General features: G+C 43.2%; 1 protein-coding gene across 3 annotated transcripts in view; it reads right to left on the bottom strand.

The window, feature by feature from the left end:
* LOC139549399 (chloride channel protein 2-like) overlaps window positions 1-17,875 on the bottom strand; it is a 260,342-nt gene extending 242,467 nt beyond the window's left edge. For all 3 annotated transcript variants that reach the window (XM_071359868.1, XM_071359869.1, XM_071359870.1), the window contains exon 1: window positions 17,645-17,875. In XM_071359868.1, the coding sequence (XP_071215969.1) occupies window positions 17,645-17,689 (45 nt within the window). In that variant the 5' untranslated portion in view covers window positions 17,690-17,875. The remainder of the gene's footprint in view (window positions 1-17,644) is intronic.
* Window positions 17,876-18,298: the final 423 nt, after the last annotated feature.

Below are 18,298 nucleotides of genomic sequence, written 5' to 3'. Positions count from 1 at the left end.
GGGAGGACAGTAGCAGGAGACACTATGAGCTGAACATAACAGTATGTCAGTGGAAGAGAGGACAGTAACAGGAGACACTATGAGCTGAACATAACAGTATGTCAGTAGAAGGGAGGACAGTAACAGGAGACACTATGAGCTGAACATAACAGTATGTCAGTGGAAGGGAGGACAGTAACAGGAGACACTATGAGCTGAACATAACAGTATGTCAGTAGAAGGGAGGACAGTAACAGGAGACACTATGAGCTGAACATAACAGTATGTCAGTGGAAGGGAGGACAGTAACAGGAGACACTATGAGCTGAACATAACAGTATGTCAGTAGAAGGGAGGACAGTAACAGGAGACACTATGAGCTGAACATAACAGTATGTCAGTGGAAGAGAGGACAGTAACAGGATACACTATGAGCTGAACATAACAGTATGTCAGTGGAAGAGAGGACAGTAACAGGAGACCAGTGGAAGGGAGGACAGTAGCAGGAGACACTATGAGCTGAACATAACAGTATGTCAGTAGAAGAGAGGACAGTAACAGGAGACCAGTGGAAGGGAGGACAGTAGCAGGAGACACTATGAGCTGAACATAACAGTATGTCAGTGGAAGAGAGGACAGTAACAGGAGACACTATGAGCTGAACATAACAGTATGTCAGTAGAAGGGAGGACAGTAGCAGGAGACACTATGAGCTGAACATAACAGTATGTCACTAGAAGGGAGGACAGTAACAGGAGACACTATGAGCTGAACATAACAGTATGTCAGTAGAAGGGAGGACAGTAACAGGAGACACTATGAGCTGAACATAACAGTATGTCAGTAGAAGGGAGGACAGTAACAGGAGACACTATGAGCTGAACATAACAGTATGTCAGTGGAAGGGAGGACAGTAGCAGGAGACACTATGAGCTGAACATAACAGTATGTCAGTGGAAGAGAGGACAGTAACAGGAGACCAGTGGAAGGGAGGACAGTAACAGGAGACACTATGAGCTGAACATAACAGTATGTCAGTAGAAGGGAGGACAGTAACAGGAGACACTATGAGCTGAACATAACAGTATGTCAGTAGAAGGGAGGACAGTAGCAGGAGACACTATGAGCTGAACATAACAGTATGTCAGTAGAAGGGAGGACAGTAGCAGGAGACACTATGAGCTGAACATAACAGTATGTCAGTGGAAGAGAGGACAGTAACAGGAGACACTATGAGCTGAACATAACAGTATGTCAGTAGAAGGGAGGACAGTAGCAGGAGACACTATGAGCTGAACATAACAGTATGTCAGTGGAAGAGGACAGTAACAGGAGACACTATGAGCTGAACATAACAGTATGTCAGTGGAAGGGAGGACAGTAGCAGGAGACACTATGAGCTGAACATAACAGTCAGTGGAAGGGAGGACAGTAACAGGAGACACTATGAGCTGAACATAACAGCATGTCAGTAGAAGGGAGGACAGTAGCAGGAGACACTATGAGCTGAACATAACAGTATGTCAGTAGAAGAGAGGACAGTAACAGGAGACACTATGAGCTGAACATAACAGTATGTCAGTAGAAGGGAGGACAGTAACAGGAGACACTATGAGCTGAACATAACAGTATGTCAGTAGAAGGGAGGACAGTAACAGGAGACACTATGAGCTGAACATAACAGTATGTCAGTAGAAGGGAGGACAGTAACAGGAGACACTATGAGCTGAACATAACAGTCAGTGGAAGAGAGGACAGTAACAGGAGACACTATGAGCTGAACATAACAGTATGTCAGTGGAAGAGAGGACAGTAGCAGGAGACCAGTGGAAGGGAGGACAGTAGCAGGAGACACTATGAGCTGAACATAACAGTATGTCAGTAGAAGGGAGGACAGTAACAGGAGACCAGTGGAAGGGAGGACAGTAGCAGGAGACACTATGAGCTGAACATAACAGTATGTCAGTAGAAGGGAGGACAGTAACAGGAGACACTATGAGCTGAACATAACAGTATGTCAGTAGAAGGGAGGACAGTAACAGGAGACACTATGAGCTGAACATAACAGTATGTCAGTAGAAGGGAGGACAGTAACAGGAGACACTATGAGCTGAACATAACAGTATGTCAGTGGAAGGGAGGACAGTAACAGGAGACACTATGAGCTGAACATAACAGTATGTCAGTGGAAGAGAGGACAGTAAGAGGAGACACTATGAGCTGAACATAACAGTATGTCAGTGGAAGAGAGGACAGTAACAGGAGACCAGTGGAAGGGAGGACAGTAGCAGGAGACACTATGAGCTGAACATAACAGTATGTCAGTGGAAGAGAGGACAGTAGCAGGAGACACTATGAGCTGAACATAACAGTATGTCAGTGGAAGAGAGGACAGTAACAGGAGACACTATGAGCTGAACATAACAGTATGTCAGTAGAAGGGAGGACAGTAGCAGGAGACACTATGAGCTGAACATAACAGTATGTCAGTGGAAGAGAGGACAGTAGCAGGAGACACTATGAGCTGAACATAACAGTATGTCAGTGGAAGAGAGGACAGTAACAGGAGACACTATGAGCTGAACATAACAGTATGTCAGTGGAAGAGAGGACAGTAGCAGGAGACACTATGAGCTGAACATAACAGTATGTCAGTGGAAGAGAGGACAGTAACAGGAGACACTATGAGCTGAACATAACAGTATGTCAGTAGAAGGGAGGACAGTAGCAGGAGACACTATGAGCTGAACATAACAGTATGTCAGTAGAAGGGAGGACAGTAGCAGGAGACACTATGAGCTGAACATAACAGTATGTCAGTGGAAGAGAGGACAGTAACAGGAGACACTATGAGCTGAACATAACAGTATGTCAGTGGAAGAGAGGACAGTAACAGGAGACCAGTGGAAGGGAGGACAGTAGCAGGAGACACTATGAGCTGAACATAACAGTATGTCAGTGGAAGAGAGGACAGTAGCAGGAGACACTATGAGCTGAACATAACAGTATGTCAGTGGAAGAGAGGACAGTAACAGGAGACACTATGAGCTGAACATAACAGTATGTCAGTAGAAGGGAGGACAGTAGCAGGAGACACTATGAGCTGAACATAACAGTATGTCAGTAGAAGGGAGGACAGTAACAGGAGACACTATGAGCTGAACATAACAGTATGTCAGTGGAAGAGAGGACAGTAACAGGAGACACTATGAGCTGAACATAACAGTATGTCAGTAGAAGGGAGGACAGTAGCAGGAGACACTATGAGCTGAACATAACAGTATGTCAGTAGAAGGGAGGACAGTAACAGGAGACACTATGAGCTGAACATAACAGTATGTCAGTGGAAGAGAGGACAGTAACAGGAGACCAGTGGAAGGGAGGACAGTAGCAGGAGACACTATGAGCTGAACATAACAGTATGTCAGTGGAAGAGAGGACAGTAGCAGGAGACACTATGAGCTGAACATAACAGTATGTCAGTAGAAGGGAGGACAGTAACAGGAGACACTATGAGCTGAACATAACAGTATGTCAGTGGAAGAGAGGACAGTAACAGGAGACCAGTGGAAGGGAGGACAGTAGCAGGAGACACTATGAGCTGAACATAACAGTATGTCAGTAGAAGAGAGGACAGTAACAGGAGACCAGTGGAAGGGAGGACAGTAGCAGGAGACACTATGAGCTGAACATAACAGTATGTCAGTAGAAGGGAGGACAGTAACAGGAGACACTATGAGCTGAACATAACAGTATGTCAGTGGAAGAGAGGACAGTAGCAGGAGACACTATGAGCTGAACATAACAGTATGTCAGTAGAAGGGAGGACAGTAACAGGAGACACTATGAGCTGAACATAACAGTATGTCAGTAGAAGGGAGGACAGTAACAGGAGACACTATGAGCTGAACATAACAGTATGTCAGTAGAAGGGAGGACAGTAACAGGAGACACTATGAGCTGAACATAACAGTATGTCAGTGGAAGGGAGGACAGTAACAGGAGACACTATGAGCTGAACATAACAGTATGTCAGTAGAAGGGAGGACAGTAACAGGAGACACTATGAGCTGAACATAACAGTATGTCAGTGGAAGAGAGGACAGTAACAGGAGACACTATGAGCTGAACATAACAGTATGTCAGTGGAAGGGAGGACAGTAGCAGGAGACACTATGAGCTGAACATAACAGTATGTCAGTGGAAGGGAGGACAGTAGCAGGAGACACTATGAGCTGAACATAACAGTATGTCAGTGGAAGGGAGGACAGTAACAGGAGACACTATGAGCTGAACATAACAGTATGTCAGTGGAAGGGAGGACAGTAGCAGGAGACACTATGAGCTGAACATAAGTCAGTGGAAGGGAGGACAGTAACAGGAGACACTATGAGCTGAACATAACAGTATGTCAGTAGAAGGGAGGACAATAACAGGAGACACTATGAGCTGAACATAACAGTATGTCAGTAGAAGGGAGGACAGTAACAGGAGACACTATGAGCTGAACATAACAGTATGTCAGTGGAAGGGAGGACAGTAGCAGGAGACACTATGAGCTGAACATAACAGTATGTCAGTAGAAGGGAGGACAGTAGCAGGAGACACTATGAGCTGAACATAACAGTATGTCAGTGGAAGGGAGGACAGTAGCAGGAGACACTATGAGCTGAACATAACAGTATGTCAGTAGAAGGGAGGACAGTAGCAGGAGACCAGTGGAAGGGAGGACAGTAACAGGAGACACTATGAGCTGAACATAACAGTATGTCAGTAGAAGGGAGGACAGTAGCAGGAGACCAGTGGAAGGGAGGACAGTAACAGGAGACACTATGAGCTGAACATAACAGTATGTCAGTGGAAGGGAGGACAGTAACAGGAGACACTATGAGCTGAACATAACAGTATGTCAGTAGAAGGGAGGACAGTAACAGGAGACACTATGAGCTGAACATAACAGTATGTCAGTAGAAGGGAGGACAGTAGCAGGAGACACTATGAGCTGAACATAACAGTATGTCAGTGGAAGAGAGGACAGTAACAGGAGACACTATGAGCTGAACATAACAGTATGTCAGTGGAAGAGGACAGTAACAGGAGACACTATGAGCTGAACATAACAGTATGTCAGTGGAAGGGAGGACAGTAGCAGGAGACACTATGAGCTGAACATAACAGTCAGTGGAAGGGAGGACAGTAACAGGAGACACTATGAGCTGAACATAACAGTATGTCAGTAGAAGGGAGGACAGTAACAGGAGACACTATGAGCTGAACATAACAGTATGTCAGTAGAAGGGAGGACAGTAACAGGAGACACTATGAGCTGAACATAACAGTATGTCAGTAGAAGGGAGGACAGTAACAGGAGACACTATGAGCTGAACATAACAGTCAGTGGAAGAGAGGACAGTATCAGGAGACACTATGAGCTGAACATAACAGTATGTCAGTGGAAGAGAGGACAGTAACAGGAGACACTATGAGCTGAACATAACAGTATGTCAGTAGAAGGGAGGACAGTAACAGGAGACACTATGAGCTGAACATAACAGTATGTCAGTGGAAGAGAGGACAGTAACAGGAGACACTATGAGCTGAACATAACAGTATGTCAGTGGAAGAGAGGACAGTAACAGGAGACACTATGAGCTGAACATAACAGCATGTCAGTAGAAGGGAGGACAGTAGCAGGAGACCAGTGGAAGGGAGGACAGTAACAGGAGACACTATGAGCTGAACATAACAGTATGTCAGTGGAAGAGAGGACAGTAACAGGAGACACTATGAGCTGAACATAACAGTATGTCAGTAGAAGAGAGGACAGTAACAGGAGACACTATGAGCTGAACATAACAGTATGTCAGTGGAAGAGAGGACAGTAACAGGAGACACTATGAGCTGAACATAACAGTATGTCAGTGGAAGGGAGGACAGTAACAGGAGACACTATGAGCTGAACATAACAGTATGTCAGTAGAAGGGAGGACAGTAGCAGGAGACACTATGAGCTGAACATAACAGTATGTCAGTAGAAGGGAGGACAGTAACAGGAGACACTATGAGCTGAACATAACAGTATGTCAGTGGAAAGGAGGACAGTAGAAGGGAGGACAGTAGCAGGAGACCAGTGGAAGGGAGGACAGTAGCAGGTCTCCTGCTATGAGCTGAACATAACAGTATGTCAGTGGAAGGGAGGACAGTAGCAGGAGACCAGTGGAAGGGAGGACAGTAACAGGAGACACTATGAGCTGAACATAACAGTATGTCAGTAGAAGGGAGGACAGTAACAGGAGACACTATGAGCTGAACATAACAGTATGTCAGTAGAAGGGAGGACAGTAGCAGGAGACACTATGAGCTGAACATAACAGTATGTCAGTGGAAGAGAGGACAGTAGCAGGAGACACTATGAGCTGAACATAACAGTATGTCAGTAGAAGAGAGGACAGTAACAGGAGACACTATGAGCTGAACATAACAGTATGTCAGTGGAAGGGAGGACAGTAGCAGGAGACACTATGAGCTGAACATAACAGTATGTCAGTGGAAGGGAGGACAGTAACAGGAGACACTATGAGCTGAACATAACAGTATGTCAGTGGAAGGGAGGACAGTAACAGGAGACACTATGAGCTGAACATAACAGTATGTCAGTAGAAGGGAGGACAGTAGCAGGAGACCAGTGGAAGGGAGGACAGTAGAAGGGAGGACAGTAGAAGGGAGGACAGTAGAAGGGAGGACAGTAGAAGGGAGGACAGTAGAAGGGAGGACAGTAGAAGGGAGGACAGTAGAAGGGAGGACAGTAGAAGGGAGGACAGTAGAAGGGAGGACAGTAGAAGGGAGGACAGTAGAAGGGAGGACAGTAGAAGGGAGGACAGTAGAAGGGAGGACAGTAGAAGGGAGGACAGTAGAAGGGAGGACAGTAGAAGGGAGGACAGTAGAAGGGAGGACAGTAGAAGGGAGGACAGTAGAAGGGAGGACAGTAGAAGGGAGGACAGTAGAAGGGAGGACAGTAGCGGGAGGACAGTGGAAGGGAGGACAGTGGAAGGGAGGACAGTGGAAGGGAGGACAGTAGCAGGAGACCAGTGGAAGGGAGGACAGTAGCAGGAGACACTATGAGCTGAACATAACAGTATGTCAGTGGAAGGGAGGACAGTAGCAGGAGACACTATGAGCTGAACATAACAGTATGTCAGTAGAAGGGAGGACAGTAGAAGGGAGGACAGTAGAAGGGAGGACAGTAGCAGGAGACCAGTGGAAGGGAGGACAGTAGCAGGAGACCAGTGGAAGGGAGGACAGTGGAAGGGAGGACAGTGGAAGGGAGGACAGTAGAAGGGAGGACAGTAGCAGGAGACCAGTGGAAGGGAGGACAGTAGCAGGAGACCAGTGGAAGGGAGGACAGTAGCAGGAGACCAGTGGAAGGGAGGACAGTAGCAGGAGACCAGTGGAAGGGAAGACAGTAGCAGGAGACCAGTGGAAGGGAGGACAGTAGCAGGAGACCAGTGGAAGGGAGGACAGTAGCAGGAGACCCAACTGTGGTTTCTGACTACTATGATTTCCCGTTATAGCAAATTGAATTGCAGTAACTCCTCTACTGATTTGGAAAAATAATTACACGTTTTAAATCACTTAATAAACTTCATTTCAGAAAAACTATAACTAATTGGTAGCTCTACCTTTACTTGTTACTTCTGTGAACTTGCATTATCTCTTTAAATAAATTTATAAAATACCTTAAAAAAGGTTTTCGGTAGCAGTATTACAAGAGACAAGGCAATGTTTCTTAAACTTACAGAAGGCAAATCACTTCTCCAAAACTAAATAAAAGTATTGATATTAGTTGGCAGGGGTCTTTACTTCAACATTACGTGTTCTAATGCATTTCTAATACCTTCTAAAGACTTTCCTGGTAGATGTTGTCCAAGACCCCTTTTCCATCTGTTTGACAAGAAATGAAAGCCTTTCCTTATTCTTCATTTTCAGGATGGGAAATGGTTGAAAAATCATATATTACACACACACACCTTAAATTTCTCAAAAATAGACTTTCATTTGACATGCTCCTATGAACTTCATGACGGTGCTCATTTGATCATAACTGGAATCCTCTATTGCCTCAAAACAATGTTATGCAAGGTTCCCTTTCTCCTGCCATTAAAAAGACACACATGCTCAGGATAAAGGCGCTGTTGACCATTTCGCAAGAAGGAATGAGGTAGTGTTAGTTAAAGAGGGAAAGATAGAGAAAGAAAACGGGAAGGAGTGTTTGAGACGAACTGAGGTAAAATGTAGTTATGGCTATAGAAGCTGACATCAAACAAGTTGGCGACAACATAAAGCCAGATTACCACATAAATGACCAGCAGGCAAAGAACACTCAGTTACAAATTGTCTTGTGCCACAGCCAGACTCACAAATCCACACACACTAGATTGACACTTCGTTCCCCTCACTTCCTTGGGTCATCATTAGAATATTCTCACCAATAACAATCACTTGACATATTCTGACTGTAAATAGAGCTTTGCTGCCACCAGACATAACATTCCTCTCCCCCATATCTCATAATGGAAAGGAAAACCACGTCATCTACAGTTGAAGTCTGAAGTTTACATACACCTTAGCCAAATACATTCAAACCGAGTTTCACAATTCTTGACATTTAATCCTAGTAAAATAATCTTAGGTCAGTTAGGATCACCATTTTATTTTAAGAATATGAAATGTCCGAATAATAGTAGAGAATTACTTATTTCAGCTTTTATTTCTGTAATCACATTCCCAGTGGGTCAGAAATTTACATACACTCAATTAGTATTTGGTAGCACTGCAATTCAATTGTTGAACTTGGGTCAAACGTTTCAGGTAGCCTTCCACAAGCTTCCCACAATAAGTTGGGTGAATTTTGGCCCATTCCTCCTGACAGAGCTGGTGTAACAGTCAGGTTTGTAGGCCTTCTTGCTCACACACACTTTTTCAGTTCTGCTAACAGATTTTATATGGGATTGAGGTCAGGGCTTTGTGATGGCCACTCCAATACCTTGACTTTGTTGTCCTTAAGCCATTTTGCCACAACTTTGGAAGAATGCTTGGGGTCATTGTCCATTTGCAAGACCCATTTGCGACCAAGCTTTAACTTCCTGACTGATGTCTTGAGATGTTGCTTCAATATAGCCATCTAATTTTCCTCCTCATGATGCCATATATTTTGTGAAGTGCACCAGTCCCTCCTGCAGCAAAGCACCCCCACAACATGTTTCCACCCCCGTACTTTACGGTTGGGATGTTGTTCTTCGGCTTGCAAGACTCCTTTTTCCTCCAAATATAACGACAGTCATTATGGCCAAACAGTTCTATTTTTGTTTCATCAGACCAGTGGACATTTCTCCAAAAAGTACGATCTTTGTCCCCACGTGCAATTGTAAACCGTAGTCTGGCTTTTTTATGCCGGTTTTGGAGCAGTGGTTTCTTCCTTGCTGAGCGGCCTTTCAGATTATGTCAATAGGACTCGTTTTACTCTAGATATAGATACTTTTGTACCTATTTCCTCCAGCATCTTCACATAGTCCGTTGCTGTTGTTCTGGGATTGATCTGCACTTTTCGCACCAAAGTACGTTCATCTCTAGGACATAGAATGCGTCTCCTTCCTGAGCGGTATGACGGCTGCATGGTCCCATTGTGTTTATACTTGCGTACTATTGTTTGTACAGATGAACGTGGTACCTTAAGGCGTTTGGAAATTGCTCCCAAGGATTAACCAGACTTGGAGTTCTACAATTGTTTTTCTGAGGTCTTGGCTGATTTCTTTTGATTTTCCCATGATGTCAAGCAAAGAGGCACTGAGTTTGAAGGTAGGCCTTGAAATACATCCACAGTTACACCACCAATTGACTCAAATTATGTAAATTAGCCTGTCAGAAGCTTCGAAAGCCATTACATAATTTCTGGAATTTCCCAAGCTGTTTAAAGGCACAGTCAACTTAGCGTATGTAAACTTCTGACCCACTGGAAATGCGATACAGTGAATAAGTGAAATAATCTGTCTGTAAACAATTGTTGGAAAAATGACTTGTGTCGTGCACAAAGTAGATGTCCTAACCGACTTGTCAAAACTATAGTTAACAAGAAATTTGTGGAGTGGTTGAAAAACTTATGTTGGAGTCATTCAAACTCGTTTATGTAAACTTCCGACTTCAACTGTACATAAGTCACAATGGAAAACCATGTCATGTACATAAGTCACAATGGAAAACCATGTCATCTACATAAGTCACAATGGAAAACCATGTCATGTACATAAGTCACAATGGAAAACCATGTCATGTACATAAGTCACAATGGAAAACCATGTCATGTACATAAGTCACAATGGAAAACCATGTCATGTACATAAGTCACAATGGAAAACCATGTCATGTACATGAGTCACAATGGAAAACCATGTCATGTACATGAGTCACAATGGAAAACCATGTCATGTACATATGTCACAATGGAAAACCATGTCATGTACATAAGTCACAATGGAAAACCATGTCATGTACATAAGTCACAATGGAAAACCATGTCATGTACATAAGTCACAATGGAAAACCATGTCATGTACATAAGTCACAATGGAAAACCATGTCATGTACATAAGTCACAATGGAAAACCATGTCATGTACATAAGTCACAATGGAAAACCATGTCATCTACATTACATAGGCTCATGTCATAATGGAATTCATGTCATGTACAAATCACAATGACCACTCTCCCGCCTCCAAATCTGCAGCAATCTAAAGTTCCAGAGTGGCCTGACAGCGATAGCTATGACAGCTATATGACAGCTATATGACAGCTCCATTGCTCAGCACTGAAGGAGATCAAACATCAGTCAGTGTGGCCCAAGGTTGTCCTGTGGCTCCGTCTTGCCTTATCTATCAGCTCTAATAGTTCTTATCTGACCCACTGAACAATTTCCCCTCCACACGTCATAGACGCAGATTGACATTAAAAAGACACATCACAAGCTGTAAGCCATCAGGCTCTAAGCCTCTACAGGGTCAGAGAGGAACAACGTACATTTAGGGATATATAGGGACATTGCGTCTCCTGCAGGCTAACCCCATTAACACCCCATTTGTCCCGTTCATCCGAAAGCCAGAGCTCTTGGACTTCCACTCATAAAAGATGCATGTCAAAGTGGGACAAATAATCATAAATACTGCTGTGAAAGCGAATGAGTGAGAGAGCGTGCAATCGAGAGCGAAAGAGAGTGTGTGAGCAGGTGTGCCTGAGAGGAGACAGGAAGATTGACAGTGGACTGTGTGAGAAGCCGTAAGAGGATAGAGAGGGATGGTACCTGGAATTCAAAGAGACAAGGTGATAGAGGGGGAGCAGGTGAGAAAACAAGTGTGGCAGAATGCCATGCACTAAATGGAGGGGCAGACAGCTGAGGGCCAACCTTTGCTGTTTATCAACCATTTTATTCTGTCGGTGATGGTCCCACTTTAAATGAACCAAAACTTATCTAGAGCATGCATATAGTCTTCATAAGCATTCCTACATTTAATCTATATCATAGATGCTTCACAATAATGTATAAGCAAAGTCTTACAACATAAAGCGTGACATACGACTCTGCATGTAAGTGGGACAGCTTACATGCGTATTATCATTTTCATTAGTGGAACAGCTTGTTTGTTTGTTGTGGTGTCGTGATGTGGAACTAGCTACAGTAGTCTCTTACAGTTCTGCCCCACATACGATGCCCACACAACCACTGCCGCTGCCAATGTGGCACAATGGAACAGTGTCACGGTGACTCACAGTGTAGCTAAAGACGTGGGGAATAGAGAAAGGAAGTCAGAGAGAAAAACAGAGGGGAGAAGAGAGAGGGACAAGAGAGAGGGACAAGAGAGAGGGACAAGAGAGAGGGACAAGAGAGAGGGACAAGAGAGAGGGACAAGAGAGAGGGACAAGAGAGAGGGACAAGAGAGAGGGACAAGAGAGAGGGACAAGAGAGAGGGACTGGAAAATGTAATCGGTTCAGTGACTCTTCAGAGATAGGAGCACACAGAGAGCCTGTTGGAGAGCGAGCAGGAGCCGAGCACAAGACCCAGCAAGGGTGACAGAGTGCCCAGCGCTGAATCAGCAAGCAGCTCATTGTGTAATCTCCCTCACATACAGCTTAACAGCAAGGGGGAAGTCTCAGTAAAAATAAACTATAATTAGATGAAAAACAGGCCCAACTGCTCTTTTCAGAAGTTACGGTTGCACGCTTCAGTGGGCCTTTACATTTAAAGTATCTGCGCTAATATGTAGCCCAGGATGGTCTGTTCTAGGCTACATATTAGCGAGATACTTTAACCCTAAAAGCGCCGACAGGAGTACATTTTGATCCCAAGGGATCAAAAATGTCAATAAAATAAATAAAATAAAATAAATGTATCCTTCTTAAATGTTAGTACTGTCATGCAACTAGTAACTGACAAAAACACACAATTTACTCAGATTTGTGTTAATATGGAGGAATTACCAATTATCTATTTTGTATACTAGTGGTGCATAGCTAAATTGAAAATCTGGACTGAGTAGTAAACTGTGATAAAAGCAGAGGTAGATGTATGGACCCTCCTGAAAATATTTAGATATGGAGTGGCAGCCACTACAACAAAAAAATGTAAATACATATTTATCTTCCAGTCAATGTATTTATACCAAGTCAAGAGTCTCATATTTCCAATGCAATTGTAACGGTGTTTTGGCAGATCTTTTTTAAAATTTTTAGACTATAAATAAAAATGGAGCAGGCCAATTGTCCAGGAAAATAAAATCCTATTGCAAAAAAATGCTTTTTAGCCTATTCATTGATGTAAAAACCAGTCAATGGAAATATATTTTACCAGTCATGCTTATCGGTCTATAGATTAATTTGTATAATTTAAATGGTATTAAATTGGCGCATGTGTAATTTCATTAGCCGTTATGTTTATCACACACACAGCATACAGGCACAGAGCCTATGTGCGGAAAATCTGCCAGACAGCGCAAAGCTGCTGCTACAGCTTCCCAAACAGCTCATTGTGAAACGTGCATTTAATTGCCCAACCACAGCGTAACAATTCTAAATGCAAATCGGGTGTTAAAAAAAGTTGATGGCCAGTTGGCACGATTAAAAAGAGCTTCTATTTTTATTTCACAAATGGTAATTGAAGCATGTACCCATTCGAGATTCAAGTGCATATAGGCAAAGGTAGTTAGTCTTCAGCGCATCACACCATTTTGCAATGAGCTGGAGGCAGTATGCATTTTGAAATCATATACTTAATAGTTTGAAACCTGAACGTTTTACTTCATATTATGATGCATGTCTTACCTTGCTCCAAAGTACAATCCGACCATAGAAATGTGGGAGGCAATTATTTTATAAAGACTTCCATATGCCATTGACACCAGTAGCCTATTTCTCTCATGATCTATTGGTTTTCATATCAAATTCTTTTCATTTCCCAGTAGCCAAAGGCACAATCCTAGTCATATTAGCAACCCATGCTAGTTGTTGCATCTTTAGATCTCCCCTCTTTCAAAATTTCTAATGGATATTTTCATCACTATCATATGAAACCGCTCGTATGTGCAATGCGCTTTGGACAACAGTGTTTTCCCGCTAATTGCCTTATGGAACGAAAACATTTGTGCGTAGCCTACTGCCTTGTGCGCTTTACTGCGCTTATAATGTGAAGAAATAATAGTTTATCAACATTTTAAGCTAAATGTTCTGATCGATTGCATCAGACTCATTGCTTTGAAAAAAAATGTATGTACCTTATGCCTACTGGTTGTATGAATTTGGGATCTATCGTCCCACAACTGTTCCCCAGTCTGTTAAGAATAGGCTATTTCTTTCTCACACAGAGCGACACGCTGACCAATAGAATACGTAAACTTTACTATGGATATTACATTGACATAGGCAAGTGATTTTGCTATTCGTTACTCATCTTGTTGGCTGAGGAAAAAGTAAATGTGGCAGTTATTAACATCTTCAAAGTGCGCACTGGAATTCGGTAAGAAGGATGCATGCCTTTGCATCTTGTAGTTGCATGTTCTGTTAAAATGAATTACCATAATGTAAACTGTGATTTGTTATTCTGAGCACCACGGGTGGACGGCCTAATCAGGTTACGCACCCACTGCATATCAGTCCGTTCATTTTCTCAAACGTTAATTCAAATTAAAATGCTGCCGGTCAAATGTCCAGAAACACATTTTCCTAATGGAAACCCTGCAGAGTTGATACCCAATTGCATTCCAAAAAGTTAGAGCGAAAAGTCTGATGGCAACGGCGCTTAAATAACGGACGTTCACTAGAAATGTGTGAGCATTTTGAAAATAAATGCTTATTTTGGGGAAATTTAAACCATCTATTAAAAAAAGGTTAATAAAACAAAGTGTTACTGCTTGATGGATGTTTATCCTTGCAATCATTATCAATTTGGGGTCAAATATTACCCGATGGTGCTTTTAAGCTAAATATATAGATGTTTGCGCATTTAGGGTTAGAATTCACGGGAATCATTATCAAGGACAGCTGACAACCACTTGTGCCCTTGATCAACTTCACCAATTCAATCCGGGAGCAATAGAATCTGCCTAGGTAGACAGCAGTGCATATGGGGCTGCTGGTTTCCATACCAAACAGCAGCAAAGGATTCATTTGATTTCAATTCAAAGCAGTGCACTCAGGCAAAGCACTCCACTGGTGATATAGACTAAACCAAGTGGGGAAACAGCTCAGATAAGTGCAACATGCAGCGCATTACAAGTTCCCCATTAATAAGCATTTCGCCTCAGGTGGGGACCACCTGTTGAGCCCCTGTCAAGCCCAAAGGAGAACATGTCAAATATCCTCTTTGAGACTCGACCCCCACTGCAAAAAGACTAGAAATCATGGTGAATAACAATCTAACACAGGATGCAGTCGAAATAGCAATAGGCCTCAATTCCTACTTTATTGACTCTGTCAGGGTACTGACACAGAACCCCTCCACTGGTTTCTTGGGCTCAGTGCTAGTGAATGACGCTCAACCTGTCTTCATCATAAGGGAGGTTTCTGAGTCAAAGGTGAACAAGGTGATTAGCTCACTAAAGAACTCTAAAGCCAAAGATGTGTTTGGGCTGGACTCCACCTTTCTTAAAAACTACAAAGAGTCACTCATTGGCCCCATTACTAAAGTCACCAACACATCTATTAGTCTGGGGGTGTTTCCAAGGGTATGAAGTCGGCCATAATAACGGCCATCTTTAAATCAGGCGACCCTGCTGACGTGAGTAACTACAGGCCCATTATACCTGTGGTGTCAAAGGTTGTTGAAAAGTGTGTAGCAGAACAACTGATTGCCCACCTCAACAACAGCCCCTTCACATTACACTCCATGCAGTTTGGCTTCAGAGTGAAACACTCCACCGAAACGGCCAACTGCTTTCTTCTGGAAAATGTGAAGTCCAAGATGGACAAAGGGGGCGTTGTTGGGGCTGTGTTTCTGGACCTAAGGAAGGCTTTTTATACTGTTAACCATGAGATTCTCATCACAAAATTGTCCAAGTTCAACTTTTCCCCCGATGCCTTAAGATGGATGAAATCATACCTTGAAGGCAGAACTCAGTGTGTCAGAGTGAGCAATGAGCTGTCGCCCACTCTTAGCTATGATGTGGGCGTGCCCCAAGGGTCAATACTGGGGCCCCTCCTGTTCAGCCTGTACATTAATGATCTGCCTTCTGTCTGTACTGGGTCTGAAGTTGAAATGTATGCAGATGATACATTGATATATGTGCATGGAAAGAGCAAACAACAAGCTGCACAAGAACTCACTACTGTATTGGTACAGGTTACAAAGTGGCTCAGTGACTCGTGTTTGCATCTCAATGTGAAAAAAACTGTTTGCATGTTCTTCACAAAGAGGGCAACAGATGCTACTGAGTCAGATGTCTGTGTCAGGGGAGAAGCTCCAGGTGGTATCTGATTTTAAGTACCTTGATTCCAATCTCTCTTTTAAAAAGTATGTGAAAAAGGTCATTCAAATAACCAAATTCAACCAAGCTAATTTCCGATTTATTCAAAATTGTTTGACTACAGAGGTAGCAAAACTGTACTTCAAATCTATGATCCTCCCCCACTTAACATACTGCTTGACTAGTTGGGCCCAAGCTTGCTGTACAACATTAAAACCTATTCAGTCTGTCTACAAACAGGCTCTCAAAGTGCTTGATAGGAAGCCCAATAGCCATCATCACTGTTACATCCTCAGAAAGCATGAGCTCCTGAGTTGGGAAAATCTTGTGCAATACACCGACGCATGTCTTGTATTCAAGATCCTAAATGGCCTGGCTCCCCCTCCACTCAGTATTTTTGTTAAACAGAAAACCCAAACATACGGCAGCAGATCCACAAGGTCTGCCATTAGTTCCCTTAAGGAAAAGCACCTTTAGTAAATCCGCTTTCTCTGTGAGAGCTTCCCATGTCTGGAATAGACTGCCATCAGACACACATAACTGCACCACATATCACACTTTCACAAAATACATGAAGACATGGCTAAAGGTCAATCAGATTTGTGAACATAATCCCTAGCTGTGTATTGCCACTTTCCATGTTGTCTGTTGTCTGTAGCTTGTGAGGTGTGGAAACACTTTGTTGCTTTTATGAATTTTGTCTTGCTGCTTTTGTTCTATGTTGCTCTGTCTGTATGCTACGTCTTGCTTGTCCTATGTTGCTCTGCGTGTGATCACTGCTCAATGATTGTCTATATTGTAAATTGTTTTTAATAACCTGCTCAGGGACTGCGGTTGAAAATTAGCCGGCTGGCTAAAACCGGCACCTTTACTGAAACGTTGATTAATGTGCACTGTCCCTGTAAAAAATCAAATAAACTCTAACTCAAACTTCCCAAGAACAGGTCATCATCAATTAATATTCAACATGTGCCAACTGTGTGTTATATACACCTGGGGAGTTCTTGTCTATTAATCCTCCTCGCATTATGCCTCAATCCCCCCAAAAATTAAGTCACCCATTGTTGGGTCGAAAATGTCGATGCAACCCACGCACACAGTCGCACTAGGCACATAGCGGCACTGACTACTGTATTGTTTGTTTGAAGATGAGAACACAAGTTATTCGTTCACGGAATAGCTCGCTATTACACCAACTATTAGTACCTCGTGTAGCCTACAGTATGCATTGAGCTGCGGTGATGAGACATTGTTCTGGACAAATCCAGATGTGTTCTCACAATAGCGCCTGATAAGGACTGTATTTTCTGTATGTGAATAACTGAACGAGATTATACCCATTCAATTGTGTTTTAAAATACAATTTATTTGACCAACCATGAGAGTGAAATTCATAAACCTCTGTCATATGCATGTCGTCACCTCTCATTTTAACAAAAGGAGGCTAACCAGCCCAGGCGCTATCTGAGAAACACTCAACTTCTCGAAAGAACAGGTTTGAACATTCTTCAGCTACTCATGTGCGAACATAAGACTTGTAACCCGTTCTAGACGGTAAAAACTGTGAACCAACCACATTTGATCAAACAGGCGCCACGGGCAACACACACCGCTGTCACTTTGTAACGAAGTGAAGTTGAAGTGGCAACAAGTTAACTTACCAAAGTTTGTTCATACTGTAGCGCGCGCTGATCGTCGCCGGCCATGGCTGCGTTGTGTGGCTCGCGCTACCGGCAGAAGTGACAGAGAGACTGGGTGAGGAATTATTTTGAGGTTGCAGTGAGACACAAGTGCTCTCTCTTGTTTTCGCGTGATTTGAACATGGGGCTAATTAATGTGTCATGAAGTTGATGACATTCACGAGATTAACTCAAAAGGGCTGCATAACAGAGTTCCTTGATTTTATATCCCAAAATCTCTCCCAGGATCCACACAGAGGCGGGACTTGGTGGCTTGGACGACACTCCCCTCTAGCTCGTTCAAATGGTACAGTCTGTCCTCTGGAGTTTTTCGAATAGTTAAAGTTCAGGATTCCGCAGAATGTTAGCTCAATATTTTAAATGCTTGCTTGCACCTTGACGTTTTGTCAGTCAAATATATCGTTGAAAGATAGAATAACAAAATAATAAACTATCTACGCTGTTCGGGAAATGTTTAGATATTGGTGTGTCTGTGTTGAAAGGTGTTTTATTTTCAAGGTGTCGTGACTGCTATTCAGTGGAGTCATGGGTAACTTGGATACGTGCAGTGTCTGAAAGTGGGCGTGTCAAAAGATGTGGGCGGATCAATAGTGGTGGATGTACGGAAAGCGAGTC

The sequence above is a fragment of the Salvelinus alpinus genome, chromosome 22 (assembly GCF_045679555.1).
Source record: "Salvelinus alpinus chromosome 22, SLU_Salpinus.1, whole genome shotgun sequence".
Lineage (NCBI taxonomy): Eukaryota > Metazoa > Chordata > Actinopteri > Salmoniformes > Salmonidae > Salvelinus > Salvelinus alpinus.
Note: the sequence above shows the minus strand (reverse complement) of the source record. Positions and strands in the feature narration are given on the sequence as shown.